We start from the raw sequence: 12,779 nt of genomic DNA on the forward strand, positions 1-12,779 counted from the left end.
CGTTTTAAACTCATACCGATTATCGGATTAAAGAAAATTGAAATTTAAAAGTTTTTTCTTTTCGTTTATATCCTGGGAAAATGATCATGTAAATATTTAAAATATGTTATCAAAGGGCTAGTTAATTGAAAAATCTGCTAAAGCTTAGGAACCAGATTAAAGGATAAAAATCCTTGATAAAAATTTTCACAAAGACTAAAATATGCAAAGGACGTTTTCCAAAGAAAAATTTTAGGGAGGCAATTTTAAATTGGATATTCTGGCTACTTAAATATCATTATATAGAGAAAGAAATGGATAAGGCAGTTACGTCGATAAATGGTGGAATGCAAAAAGCACTTTTTAGGAATGCCTTAATATCAGAGTTTGAGCTGGCTGAGTTTAATGCACCTTTGGAAGATTATTTACTAATAAGTTGCATGAATTTTATATGATAGAAATTTTATTATAAGAAGTAAAAGTCTTTGATACTTTAAATTAGCGTTACTACTCTTAGATAAAATATTTAAACTTCTCGTATAGAATCGACCATTATGCATAGAGAGGTGCTTAAAAGCAAAAGATGGTAACGCGCACGCATGCATTTCGTGCCTTCTGTTACTCATCTGCTACGTCATTGTTTTTCAGTACGACGTTAACAGGCGTTTGACTTTGATGAGAGTAACTGTATTACTAAAATTTCGCAAAATATTACGCGTTCAGACATTTCTAAAATATTACTCTAATGTAGGCATCAGTGTATACCCTACATAGAATAGATATTTATTGCGTATTGGAATTTAAAAAGTAGAAAAATATAAACACTATATAAAAATAAAATTAAAACTATTAGAAATAAACTTCTCAAAAATTAATTCTTTAAAAAAAAAGACTCAAGAAAACCTTCATCTTTGGCTAAATAATTATTTAACATATCATAAAAACCTCTTCATACTTCCAAAAGAAACTCCTCTAAATTTGTTTCCTATTTGTAAATGGTCTCCTTAAAATAACCCAAAAAATAACAATTATTTGGGGACAAATCTGGAGATCTAGTCCCACTATTAAAATAGTTAGAACTAATTATTAAAAAAATCTTTTAGCATTGCGAATAGGACAGTCGTGTTGTTTAAAATAGACCGATCCCCGGTCTGAATCAGGGAGAATGTGAATGACAGGAATGACTTGATTTGGCAGCAATTTAAGGTATTTTTCGGTGTTTAAATTACCATTAACAAAAAATACCCTATAATATGGTTACTGAAAATACCAGCCTTAAATTAAATTGCTGAGGATATTAAGTACGGAATTAAAAACTTCTGTATTTATTTTCCGAGACCAATTGCCTACGGCAAATCTATTTTGTGGTAGAGCTCTTCTAGGAATTTATATTTGGTTTGACTCTCATCTTTAATCATTGAACTCAAATAAAACCAATGTTTAATATTTTAAGGGTTTTATGGATGAGATTTCGGTTGAAGGTTATTCAATTCTACAGCAAAACAGCAAGAAATATCTTCTCTTAATCATAGATGAGGAACTAAGGTTTAAAGAACACATATAAACTCTTGTCCAGAAGATTGCATCTGGTTATTTTGCAGTGACGATAATAATCCTGCAACTTGGTCCACATAATGATAGGTCAGTATATCTTGCCTTGAATGAGTATAATCTTAGATATGGATTCTGTTTTTCGGGAAATACCAGTCGCTATCTTCTACAATTGCTTGTCATATTACAAAAATGGGCCTTTCGTTCTATACTACTTTGTATATAGCATATGTTGTAAAAATAGTCTTATTATAAGTTAAATTATGATGACAATGATTTCGACCTAACGGGATTTGGTGCAATATTTAAAATATAGACTAAGCAATACTCGATGTCATTGTCCTATTCTAGATTGGTGGTAATGTGTTTATTGTGGGGTTTTTGGTTTTTTAGTTAATCTAATGCATTTAGTAACATAGACATGTGATTTTTATCTAATATCCGAGAATAACATAGTTCTATTTGTAATACAAAATCTAGGAATATATGTAGGCCTCTATTCATTCAAGAGAGAATTCTTACTCACTGGCTTATACTTACTGAAACTTTCTAGCCTTTCATAGCCAGGCTATCCTAGGTATGTCACATGCCAACTATTCAATTTGCAGCTGCCTATTTATACTTTCACCCTAACGTGGAAATCTATCTTCTATGAAGGCAAAAAGACTTTAATCATTTACCAAACTATATCAAATTGGCTCCGACACTAGCTGTGTTCAAAAAACAATATAGAAATGCCTTTTCCACCAGAAATATTTTTATATATAGAACATATAAAAATATAGAAATATTTCAGGTGGAAAAGGCACACTACTCCCTTGTAGAATTTTATTCTAATCTATTTTAGTAGTTTTGTCTTCTGTTTTGAAGTAAAACTTTGTTTTTGTAGCAAATTTTTATTTTATAACGGTAAATATCATGTTGTATGTGCATGTTTTTTTATCTATATTCTAACTATAAATTGTAAAATATTAAAATTTATTTTATACTATATTTAACATATTGCTCCATTTAAATTGTATATTATATACCTTTTTTCCCAGCTATGATAACAACAATTTTATCCTAACTATAACTATACTCTATTTCAGAAGTGTATAGAGCAATAAACTGGGGAATTCCGTTCTGTTTGGCTACATTTCGTGGTAGTTCATAGGCGCAGGTACTTATAATATTTATGAATTTAATTTTCACGGATTAAATGCCTTTATTTTGAAAGAGATGAAATACTAAATAAATACTTTTAATCCTTTTGTATAGGTACGTATCTTTTAACGCTTTGTAACATGCAAAAATGGGGTCAGGTAATATATACAGACTATAAATACTTTTAAATCATATTTTAAACGTTAGTAGTCACTGCTACGCTGTAGTGTAATCACAATATTATTATCCCAATATTTAAAAAATGGAGGTATTCAGTCCAACGAAAAGATGTACTAAAAATTCTCCACTATCGCTGAGTGAAAAAGTTATTATTTTAAATGTACATGATTGCATAAAACACGATTACCCTAGTTTTACTGTGCAAGAAATTGTTGAAAAATGTTTTCGAATGAGTGGAATTGGAAAGTCCACCATTTTCAAATTTTTGCGGGAAAGAAAAGTAGCTGGTCAAGTGGAATCTCCCAAGCAAAAGCCAGGACGACCTACAAAAGTCCTTGATGAAAATGCTAAATGTATAATTCGAAGAAAAGTTCACTCTTTTTATTTTAAAAAGGAAATACCCACCCTAGACAAAATTTTAATGGAGCTTGGCCGAGATGACAGTATTCCGTTGATAAGTAGAAAACTTTAAAAAATATGGATTTTGCCTGGGAAAAGCATAACCGCAGAGCACTTTTACTGGAGAGCGACGAAATTGTTTGTTGGAGACGACAATACTTGAGAAGTATCAAGCAGTACCGCAGGGAGCAAAAGAAAGTTTTTTATCTTGATGAGACGTGGATTAACGAAGGTTATATAGTCCAAAAAATGTGGCAAGACAAAAATATAACCAGTGCTCGCCAAGCTTTCATAGAAGGCCTGTCTACGGGTATTAAAGTACCTTCGGGAAAAGGAAAAAGACTTATAATCACACATATTGGAAGCGAAGAGGGATTTTTAAAAGAAGGTCTGCTAACCTTTGAGTCGACTTGCACAGGAGATTACCATGAAGACATGAACTCAGACGTTTTCGAGGACTATTTTGGTGAAATGATAAAATTTCTTCCGGCTAATTCGGTGGTGGTTATGGATAACGCAAGCTATCATTCACGGCGAATAGAGAAGATGCCAACTTCAAGTTGGAGAAAGCAAGAAATTATCGATTGGCTGACTGCAAAAGGTATTGCGTTTGAAGCAAATTTGATAAAAAAAGAACTGCTGGCAATAGCAAACTTACACAAAACTCGTTTCATGAAATACGCCGTGGAAGATATAGCCGAAAAATATAATATAACTGTACTGCGCTTACCGCCATATCATTGCGAACTAAATCCTATAGAACTGATATGGGCGCAGGTAAAAGGATTTGTAGCAAGACAAAACACGACTTTTAAAATGAAAGATGTTAAGCTACTGTTTGATCAAGCCATTACGGAAGCGACACCAGAGAATTGGCGAAAAGCAGTCCAGCATGTAATTAAGCAAGAGGACAAAATGTGGGATCTTGACAACCTCATCGATCAGACAGTCGATCCTTTAATTATAATGTCAAGAGGTGATGACAGTTCGTCAGATGACGAAAAAGACTACAATCTATTATAATTTAAAATTGTTATACACTGTTCAAAAAGTGCCAGATCCAAAAGTGACATTTTCAACTGTTTTACTCTACATATTATGTTCAATAAATTTGTGAAAAAAATATATTATTCCATTTAAACAAAAGTAACTTTCTAAAATAAAATAGCATTTAAGTACATTAATTATAAGGTAAAAAACAAGTCCCAGTTGCACGCCTTTGGCGAACCGTTTTCAATGTTTATCAGTGGGTAACAATGGACAAAACTCATAAATTGACCCAAAACCGGGTGGCACTACCTGCAATCAACGAAAAGAAAGAATTTTACATTGAAACTAATACCCAACTAAGGTAGTGGCATAAAATATTGGTGGATCACCAGGTACCACTTTTGCATACCTAATGAGGTTTTATTGCTCTACACACTTCTGAAATAGAGTATTATAGTAAAGAATATTTTGACAATATCGAATAACGAAAAAGTTGTGTTTCTCATGCAACGGAAAAAAAGAAGCGAAATTTACATAAAAAAATTATAGAGCTTTTAAATTCAATAGTGCAATGTGCATTCATATAGGACTTCATACAGTAAATGGAACTTTGTCGATAATATTATAAATATTTGTAAAAAATAAAAACAGCAAATATCTATCAGACGACCGGCCACATATCGACGAGAGACAGCGGTGTTTCCATTATTTTCGACAATGTGTAAGGTATCCCTTACAAGAAGCCTAAAAGTAAAATAATTTTATAAACGTAAGCCACATTGGCGAGTTTATACAAAAGGCGTTCAGAATCTACTTCCCTAAAACCCTCCTGCTGGGCAAGTATAAATCTAATTAAAAATGTCAGCTCTATGCCTTTCTATTTATCGTTTTTTAAATTTTTATAAAAATCCGCAATTTTGTTAAAATCCATTTGTGTTTTATTTCAGCTCTCCCGCATGAGGATCCCGTCATAAAAGGAGTAAAAGATCAATATAGCATAGGAGATGAAATAGTCCTTAACTGTACTTCCGGAAGAAGTAGACCTGCCTCGATTCTGCACTGGTATATTAATGAACAGCAGGTGAGTAGTATAAAATAAGTCAGACTAGTATAAAATAACTGCTGAGATTTCGGAGTGTATTACTAATCTATTTGTCAAGTATTTTTCCTGTGTTTATTCTTATTGAAATTCAAATTCAAAATTTAATTATTCGAATACATATTCAAGATTCCTTTTGCTACAGTTCAACTGTACATAGAAATAAATAAGAAAGAAATACTGAAATCGTTAAGGATTTATGCGTGGAAGACAATATTAATTTCTAATAAAATATTTTTTTATTAAATTAAAAATAACACAAAATAATAATAAGAAATTAATATGTTTGCTTTTCCCAACAAACTATAATTAAACACATATATATTATAGAAGAATAATTTTTCTTTCCAAAAATATACACACAATCATTCAAATTGATATAATTGAAACAAGTTTGGTTAATCATTAATGGTATGCATTTTCGTGCTTTTCCTTTAAAAGCCTTCTAGCTTAAAATTCACTTGATGCTCAATTTTTTTAATTGTTCTAGCAGTAATCGTAATATATTATATTTTGCTTGTATCTTGTGTTATGGTCATGTGCGATGTTTTCTAGTTCATTCTTTTTTTATGCTGCATTGTAAGCACTTTAAAACAAAATATTTTGTAAATGTCAAATAAATTATTTTCTGTATCTAATAAATGACTAGGTTTTGTTAAACATTATTTTAAAATACAACTTTTGTATTAAATAACATTTTTCATATGCAGTTCATACGCACCCCCAACCGTATTGAATATGATAATATGTCAGAAAATAAAATATATTATTTGCATTTGCTTGTTTTTTTTTTGATATCTCACGTCAATAAATTATCTGTATATGTATCAGTGGCGGCTCGTGAGTTTGATTTTAGGAAGGGCGCAAGAATAATATTTGGATATACAACATAAATGTTAAAATTTAAAATTTACCTATAATACCCAGGTTTTTTCTATTTTATTTTTAACAATTTAAGGATAAGAATTAAGTCAATTTTAATATAATTTTACGTAGCACAAATTTTAATAATGTACATTTTTACGTACTACTGCTACTACTGCTCACCTAGTTCTTTTTTTTTTAAGTTTTTATAAAACACATACACGTTATTTGCCTTGCGATATGGACGTTGCCGTTCTGTGTCCATCCATCGAAGAAATATTGGTTATAGTTGCCTCGAAATAGTTTTGTTTTGAACCATCAAGTTAATAGGCATAGAAATATTTCGGTAGACGTATTTAAAAAATATATTTCAAATAATAAAATATGGATTATTGTATGTTGTGTGAGGGTGTGAAAATTCTTGGGGGGGGGAAGGGCGGAGTCCCTCACCCTCACTTTTTGTGGTTCTTGACATGTTGTTAAATTATAACTTTATTTTACTTAATACATTTTCTGCTGTTATTTTTTCTTCTGTTACTTTCATAATACTATATATTGGTGACAATTTCAAGACGAACAGCATTTAATATTACCTCTACCAATGATAGTATGAAAATTAGGCGAAACATGTCAATTTACATATCAAGGAGGACAATTTTTGAGAGTATTGTTGTTGTGTTACTTTTAACTCCCTGACCCTCAGTGCATCTACACCTTAAATTTTAAATTTTAAATGGCAACCCCTATTTCTCTTACCATTTTTGTGTTTTTTTATAAAATATCACATAAACTACATTTTTTTGTCAAAATCGTGACTTAACCTCACAAATGAGTGAAATGTATGTAATTTTAAAATGGATTGCATTCATCGCCTCATAGCACTTCAAACATAGCACGATTAAACATGTTTGTACCTACCAATACTATACATTCCAAATTCTTTAATTTATTTAAATTTTATCTTTGATATCGGCATTATAAAACATAAAGCAATTTAATTTTTTTGCCCTTTTCAACAAGACAAGATTCTCGTTTTGCTTATGCCTGCTATCAAATGATAAGTAGGTACTTGTTCTTAATTTTCCGACTCCTAGTGTTCATTATTTATTTTATGTTTTTCTAGAATCAGTAAAAATATCTGTGAAAGTTAGTTTCATAAGTAATTTCAATAGTTACCAATTATTAGTGCTGTGTCTTAAAATGGTTTACAATATTGCTGAACGCCTAGAAATGATATTTATTTATAGAGCTTATTAGTACCTAAATTTAAAGAAACAATATCTGTTGATAACAAAAAAAGGAATGAGCCAAGAATGCTCAATAAGGCCGCTCGATTGAGGTTCTTCGTGAATTTGCTATGACTCCCCGTACGTCCCTTCGTAAAGTTGCAGTCAAACTGGGCTTTCACGTGAGTCAGTCATAATAGTATTCAAGCTGCCAATTTCATCCATACAAACTCCTAATTACTTAAGAATTAGGGGATTATGACCCAAACCGACGTATTGATGTTTGCGAAATTATGACTGACCAGTTTATTGCTTAACCCACATTAATAAAAAATATATGTTTCAGTGACGAATGCACTTTTTATTTAAATAACAAAGTCAACAAACAAACCTGTCGTGATTGAAGCGACTTCAATTCTTACATTATTAGAGAGGAACATACGCAATACTCAAAAAATAAATGTTTGGGCGAGTATATTAGGCAGTAGCATCATCGATTCCCTCTTCATCAATGATGGAACTCTTAATGGTGAAACTTATGCAAAAATGTTAAAACACAACTATAGAGCCTCTTATAGTTTATGAGGTGAAAAATCAAAGGGACGCCAATGAAAATCTTGTTCTAGATGAACATTTGCTGCACGTACAACAGGTCAGAATACCTCCGCATTATGTACGCCCAGTAAGAGAATGGTTGGATAATCATTACCCAGAGCAGTGGATTGGCAGGAGGGGACCAATAGAATGGCCACTGGATTTTTCCTTATAGGGTCACTTAAAATCCGTTGTATTTAAAACTTAACCAGATTCAATTCAACAATTACAATAAAAAATAATTATACATCAAGAAGTTTTTCACCTGAAACGCCCGAAAACAGTTTGAATACCGGCTGTACTTGTACTTGGAGAAAAAATGGAATCCATTTTGAACATTTCATAAAGGTAAGGTTCCCAGTATTTTATTATCAATATCATAATTTTTTAAGGGGTTGCCATATTTAAATGTATGTTCATAAAATATATTTTATTTGTAAGGTTAAGTCAGGATTTAAGAAAAAATGTATGATATAATAAAAAAATATGCAGATTATGTAGAATTTTATAAGGAATACAAAAACGGTAAAAGGAATAGGGGTTGCCATTTAAAATTTTAAGAGTAGGTGCTCTGGGGTTCAGGCGGTTAAAAGTAACATGACAACAAATGCCTCAAAAATTGTTTCCCTTGATATGTAAATTAACGTGTTTCACCTAATTTTCATATTATAATGGTAAAGGCAATATTAAATGCTGTTCATTTTTAAATTGTCACCCGGTATAACATTGTCATCGACGAAGAATTAGATGTGCCCATCATAATTTCCTTGTAAGAGGCTAAAACGTTAAAGTTGCGGTAAATCAGATTGAAGATTTTTGTTTTGTAGTCTACTATTTGAACCTGTTGTGTCCTATTTGAGAGATTAGACCTAAATATAGTTAAAACCTTACCTCAAAAGCCAATATTTTCAAATATATTCAACACTGTTTTGTCTAAGAATACACATAATCCCTTTTTATTATTATCTAAGTAAACGATTAAATTTGATCAAAATCTTTGATTTAAAACCAAATTGATTTTTAGATAAGATATTAAATTTCTTTAAAAATGTATTTGTTTTTTCAAACATTTTTCCATTATTTTTGATAAGATATTGGATTAAGATAATTCGGCGATAGTTAGAGATTAATTTTGTATTACTTTTTTTATATAAAGCCCTAACTAAGCCTGTTTCAAAAGCCAATTAATTACCTGTTTTAAATACCTGTTAAAATTGTTTATTTCAAAAGAGGAGCTTAGTCTCTACCTAAGTTACAAGAATATTTATTAAATTCATTTACCTTATCGGTTCTGAAAGAACTCGTCCATTATCTCAAAGAGACCTACGTAACTAGAGAAAAAATTAAAACTAAGTCTCAGTCTCAAAATATCTTTTTATGTATTAATCAGGTAACATGTTTCGCTAATAAAGCATTATTAGACCTACAATAAACAGAAAAACACACGTAACTACAATAAAACCTTACACTAAAACAAAATCAAATATTAAAAATTAGTTAAAATTACCTTATAGTTAGATGACCTGCTAAGTACTGACAAATAAAATTTAAATCTGAGAATACCCACATATTTTATAATAAAAACAATAACACGTCACAAAAATTCAACAAAAAATATAATAAATATAAAAAGGAAAAAACGTGACAGGTGTTGCATTTATAGTTTGGTGTGTTGTGTTTATAGTTTTTTTTCATTATTGCCAGAAAAAATCATAAAATCACGATATAACTTCTGCTTCATGTTAACTTATTTCATTAAGCCATGGTTTTATCAATTTTTACTTCAAATGAAATCTTTTGCTGATCTTCTTACTCCTTAAAAAATATATGATCTATACAAAAATTTGATCTATTTTTTATTCTGGTAAACTCGTTTATTAATAAAGTATACCCATACTTAACCGTTATGTTCAGGTAATCAAAAACATATTTTTTTTTAATTTCATGTCGATGTTTATACCTCCTCTTTTGTAAGTTGCTATACTCGAATTTTCTAAGTTCAGGATCTAGATACTGGATATTTTTTTAAATAGCAGAAAAAAAGCTTTTTTTAATGTCTAGTCTGGATCTAGAGATCAGGCTGCTAAATACGGTGAAGTTCGTAACCAATCAGAAATTCCCAAGCTGCTTGATTACCCTATAACAAAAAAACATTCATGCACTCTAAAAAAGTTAATCAACACTTTGGCTTCAGTAAGGGTAGTTTACTGACTCAGATTTAACTTTATATCAAGTTTATTCTGAACAGTAATTAAAAATGTTTTCAGGTTAAAATAATTTTTAAATACTGTTCTGTTGTTTAGTCTCCTTCATAGGGCTGTTTTGCCCATCGGATTGAAAAAGTGCAGAATACATTTTTAAGGCTGGTTATCATAGAAAAGAATTTAAATTAAGTGGAATTGAAGCAATTAATTTACGCTATTTGGAAGCAAAGACAGTTTTAACTGATATGTACCCTCCGCATCGGATTATCAATTCTATCATTGATTGTTCCGAGCTATTGGCCTTAATTAGAGGCCCTTTTGGAAATAGATAGAGCGACAGTTTCTTTGTTTCATTTTATACGACTAATTATGGCCTATTTCTCTATAAGTTTATTAGACTTATACCTTAGTCAAACAAATAAATTTGTTCAACTCTAAAATTGATGAAAATTTAAACACCATTTACAGTATATTTTGTGACAATCTATTTTATTAGATTTATTCTAATTTATATATTTATTTTTTAATTATAAGAGAATTTTCCAAAATCATGTTATTTAGAAATTATTTGTTCCTTATAAATAAACAAAAAATATATATGCAGCTTGTATCGATATTGTTTATACCGAGTAAGTTATTTAATTAATGACCAATGACATGTTACACGTATATGGAAAATGAGACAGTTTTTTTCTAAAAATGTGTTTACTAAGGTAATCTAAAATACTTTTAGCGTCCATTCCTTAAAATTATCATTAATTTTTTGAAAATGAATGCGGATTGGTAAAGAGCACTATATTGCAGAAACACTCAGAGTTGAATAGAGAATTAAAAAAAGTTATAATTTGAAGATCCTTGATATTCCATGTTTACCTACAATAAAAATAGTTATACTTAGGGTTTCAAAGAACACATTTATTGCCGTACTCCATTTAAAATGGCTTGTAGTTTTAATGTTTCTAATAATTTATTAGGAGTTTATTTACATAAGGACTTAATAGAAAAATTTCCACAGGATCTCGCGATATCTCAGCTACAAGATACTATTAAGTATATTAAGTTGTTGTATGTACTAGTAATGTACTATTAAGTATGTTGAGAGATAAAATCGTCTAAGCCGTATACTTGCTGTTAATAATTAAATTAGCAATAATAAAAAAATAAGAAAGAAATTTTAAAGCACGAAAGTAATTATAAAGATCAAATTATTAGCAAAAAGAAACTGCATTTCAAAAGTGGTTGCTTCTAATAATGTGCTATTAAAAAAAAAAAGTAAATGCCAAAATTAATGGTTTGAAAAGGCGTGTAAAAGATTTGAGTCATAAAATGCAATGAAAACTATTTTTCCGTGATTACTTGATTAAAAATTAAAACTTTGAACGTGTTCATGATACCCTATTTTAAAATTTAAAAAAAAATTTCTATGAGTATAAGACAAAAAGTGGAAAATACAGTATCATTGTTTTCATAATATTATTTTTTATCGAAATACGTAATAATATACCGTGTCCCATTTAAAATAAGAAAGTTAGTGTTACTTCTTGTTAAACAGAAAGTGATGGAAAACAATAGAATATGTCAAACATAACTATTCTATCAATATTCATTTTATTCCAAATTTCTATACTCATTATATCCAAATTTCATTTGTTTATCTTGAAAAGTTAAAAAGTTATTAAGTGTTTCCTCTTTTCTGTATCCCCCGGTATAATAATATCGTAAAATAGATAAAATCTGATTTAAAACCTTGCCAATTTCATCAACGGATATATCTAAACTCTTAAATCATTATTATCTTTTTCCAAATAAGAATTTTTAAAGATGATTTTTTAAAAAAGGTATCAATTCAGATGGTGACACATCGATTTAGATGTGGTTCAATGGAAAATATTATTAATTCCGGGCCTATATCAGTTATTTGAAATGTGGCAAAATTTAAAAATTAAAAAAAAATAAAGTAAAAAAGATAATTAAGCATAAATTTCTAAGCCTATTAAACAACTTAACTAAACAAATTTTAAGCTCTCTCAAATAACCAAATTGATTTTGGAGAAATAAGATTGACACGCAATGCAATTGAAAAGATAATCTTTTATTTGTATGCACCAATTGATAAGTCAAAAACATTTCTTTGTATTTTTGTTGATCCTTCAAAAGCTCTTGAGACAGTTGATCACAGTGCTTTTTAAATAGGTTCAGAAATAATAACATTCGAAATTCCACACAATTTAATAAATAGTTAATAGCTATGTGAAGTAAGTAACAGAACACAGTTGGTCCCTAATAACAAGACCAAAAACTCTCATGTAAGAATAACATAAGGAATTTCCCAAAATAATAAAACATTTCAAAAATTTGTCAAAAATTAATTGTATTTCTTCATAAACATAGAAGAATTTTCCTAAATGTTGATTTCTATGATATCATTGAAAAGCATTTTCAAGTGCTTCAAGATGATGTATTACTTAACCCTCCTTTCTATTTAAGAAATCTTAGAGGGCTATTATATCTGCGCCTGTACAAGGGGCTGCAAATAGAGGTGAAATA

At 29.7% G+C, this 12,779-nt stretch overlaps 1 protein-coding gene across 1 annotated transcript in view; it reads left to right on the forward strand.

The window, feature by feature from the left end:
• Positions 1-12,779, forward strand: part of LOC126733985 (cell adhesion molecule 1-like) — a 71,875-nt gene that overhangs the window by 41,848 nt on the left and 17,248 nt on the right. Inside the window, exon 5 of the mRNA XM_050437487.1 lies at positions 5,193-5,326. Coding sequence (XP_050293444.1) covers positions 5,193-5,326 — 134 coding nt within the window. The remainder of the gene's footprint in view (positions 1-5,192; positions 5,327-12,779) is intronic.

The sequence above is a fragment of the Anthonomus grandis genome, chromosome 3 (assembly GCF_022605725.1).
Source record: "Anthonomus grandis grandis chromosome 3, icAntGran1.3, whole genome shotgun sequence".
NCBI lineage: Eukaryota > Metazoa > Arthropoda > Insecta > Coleoptera > Curculionidae > Anthonomus > Anthonomus grandis.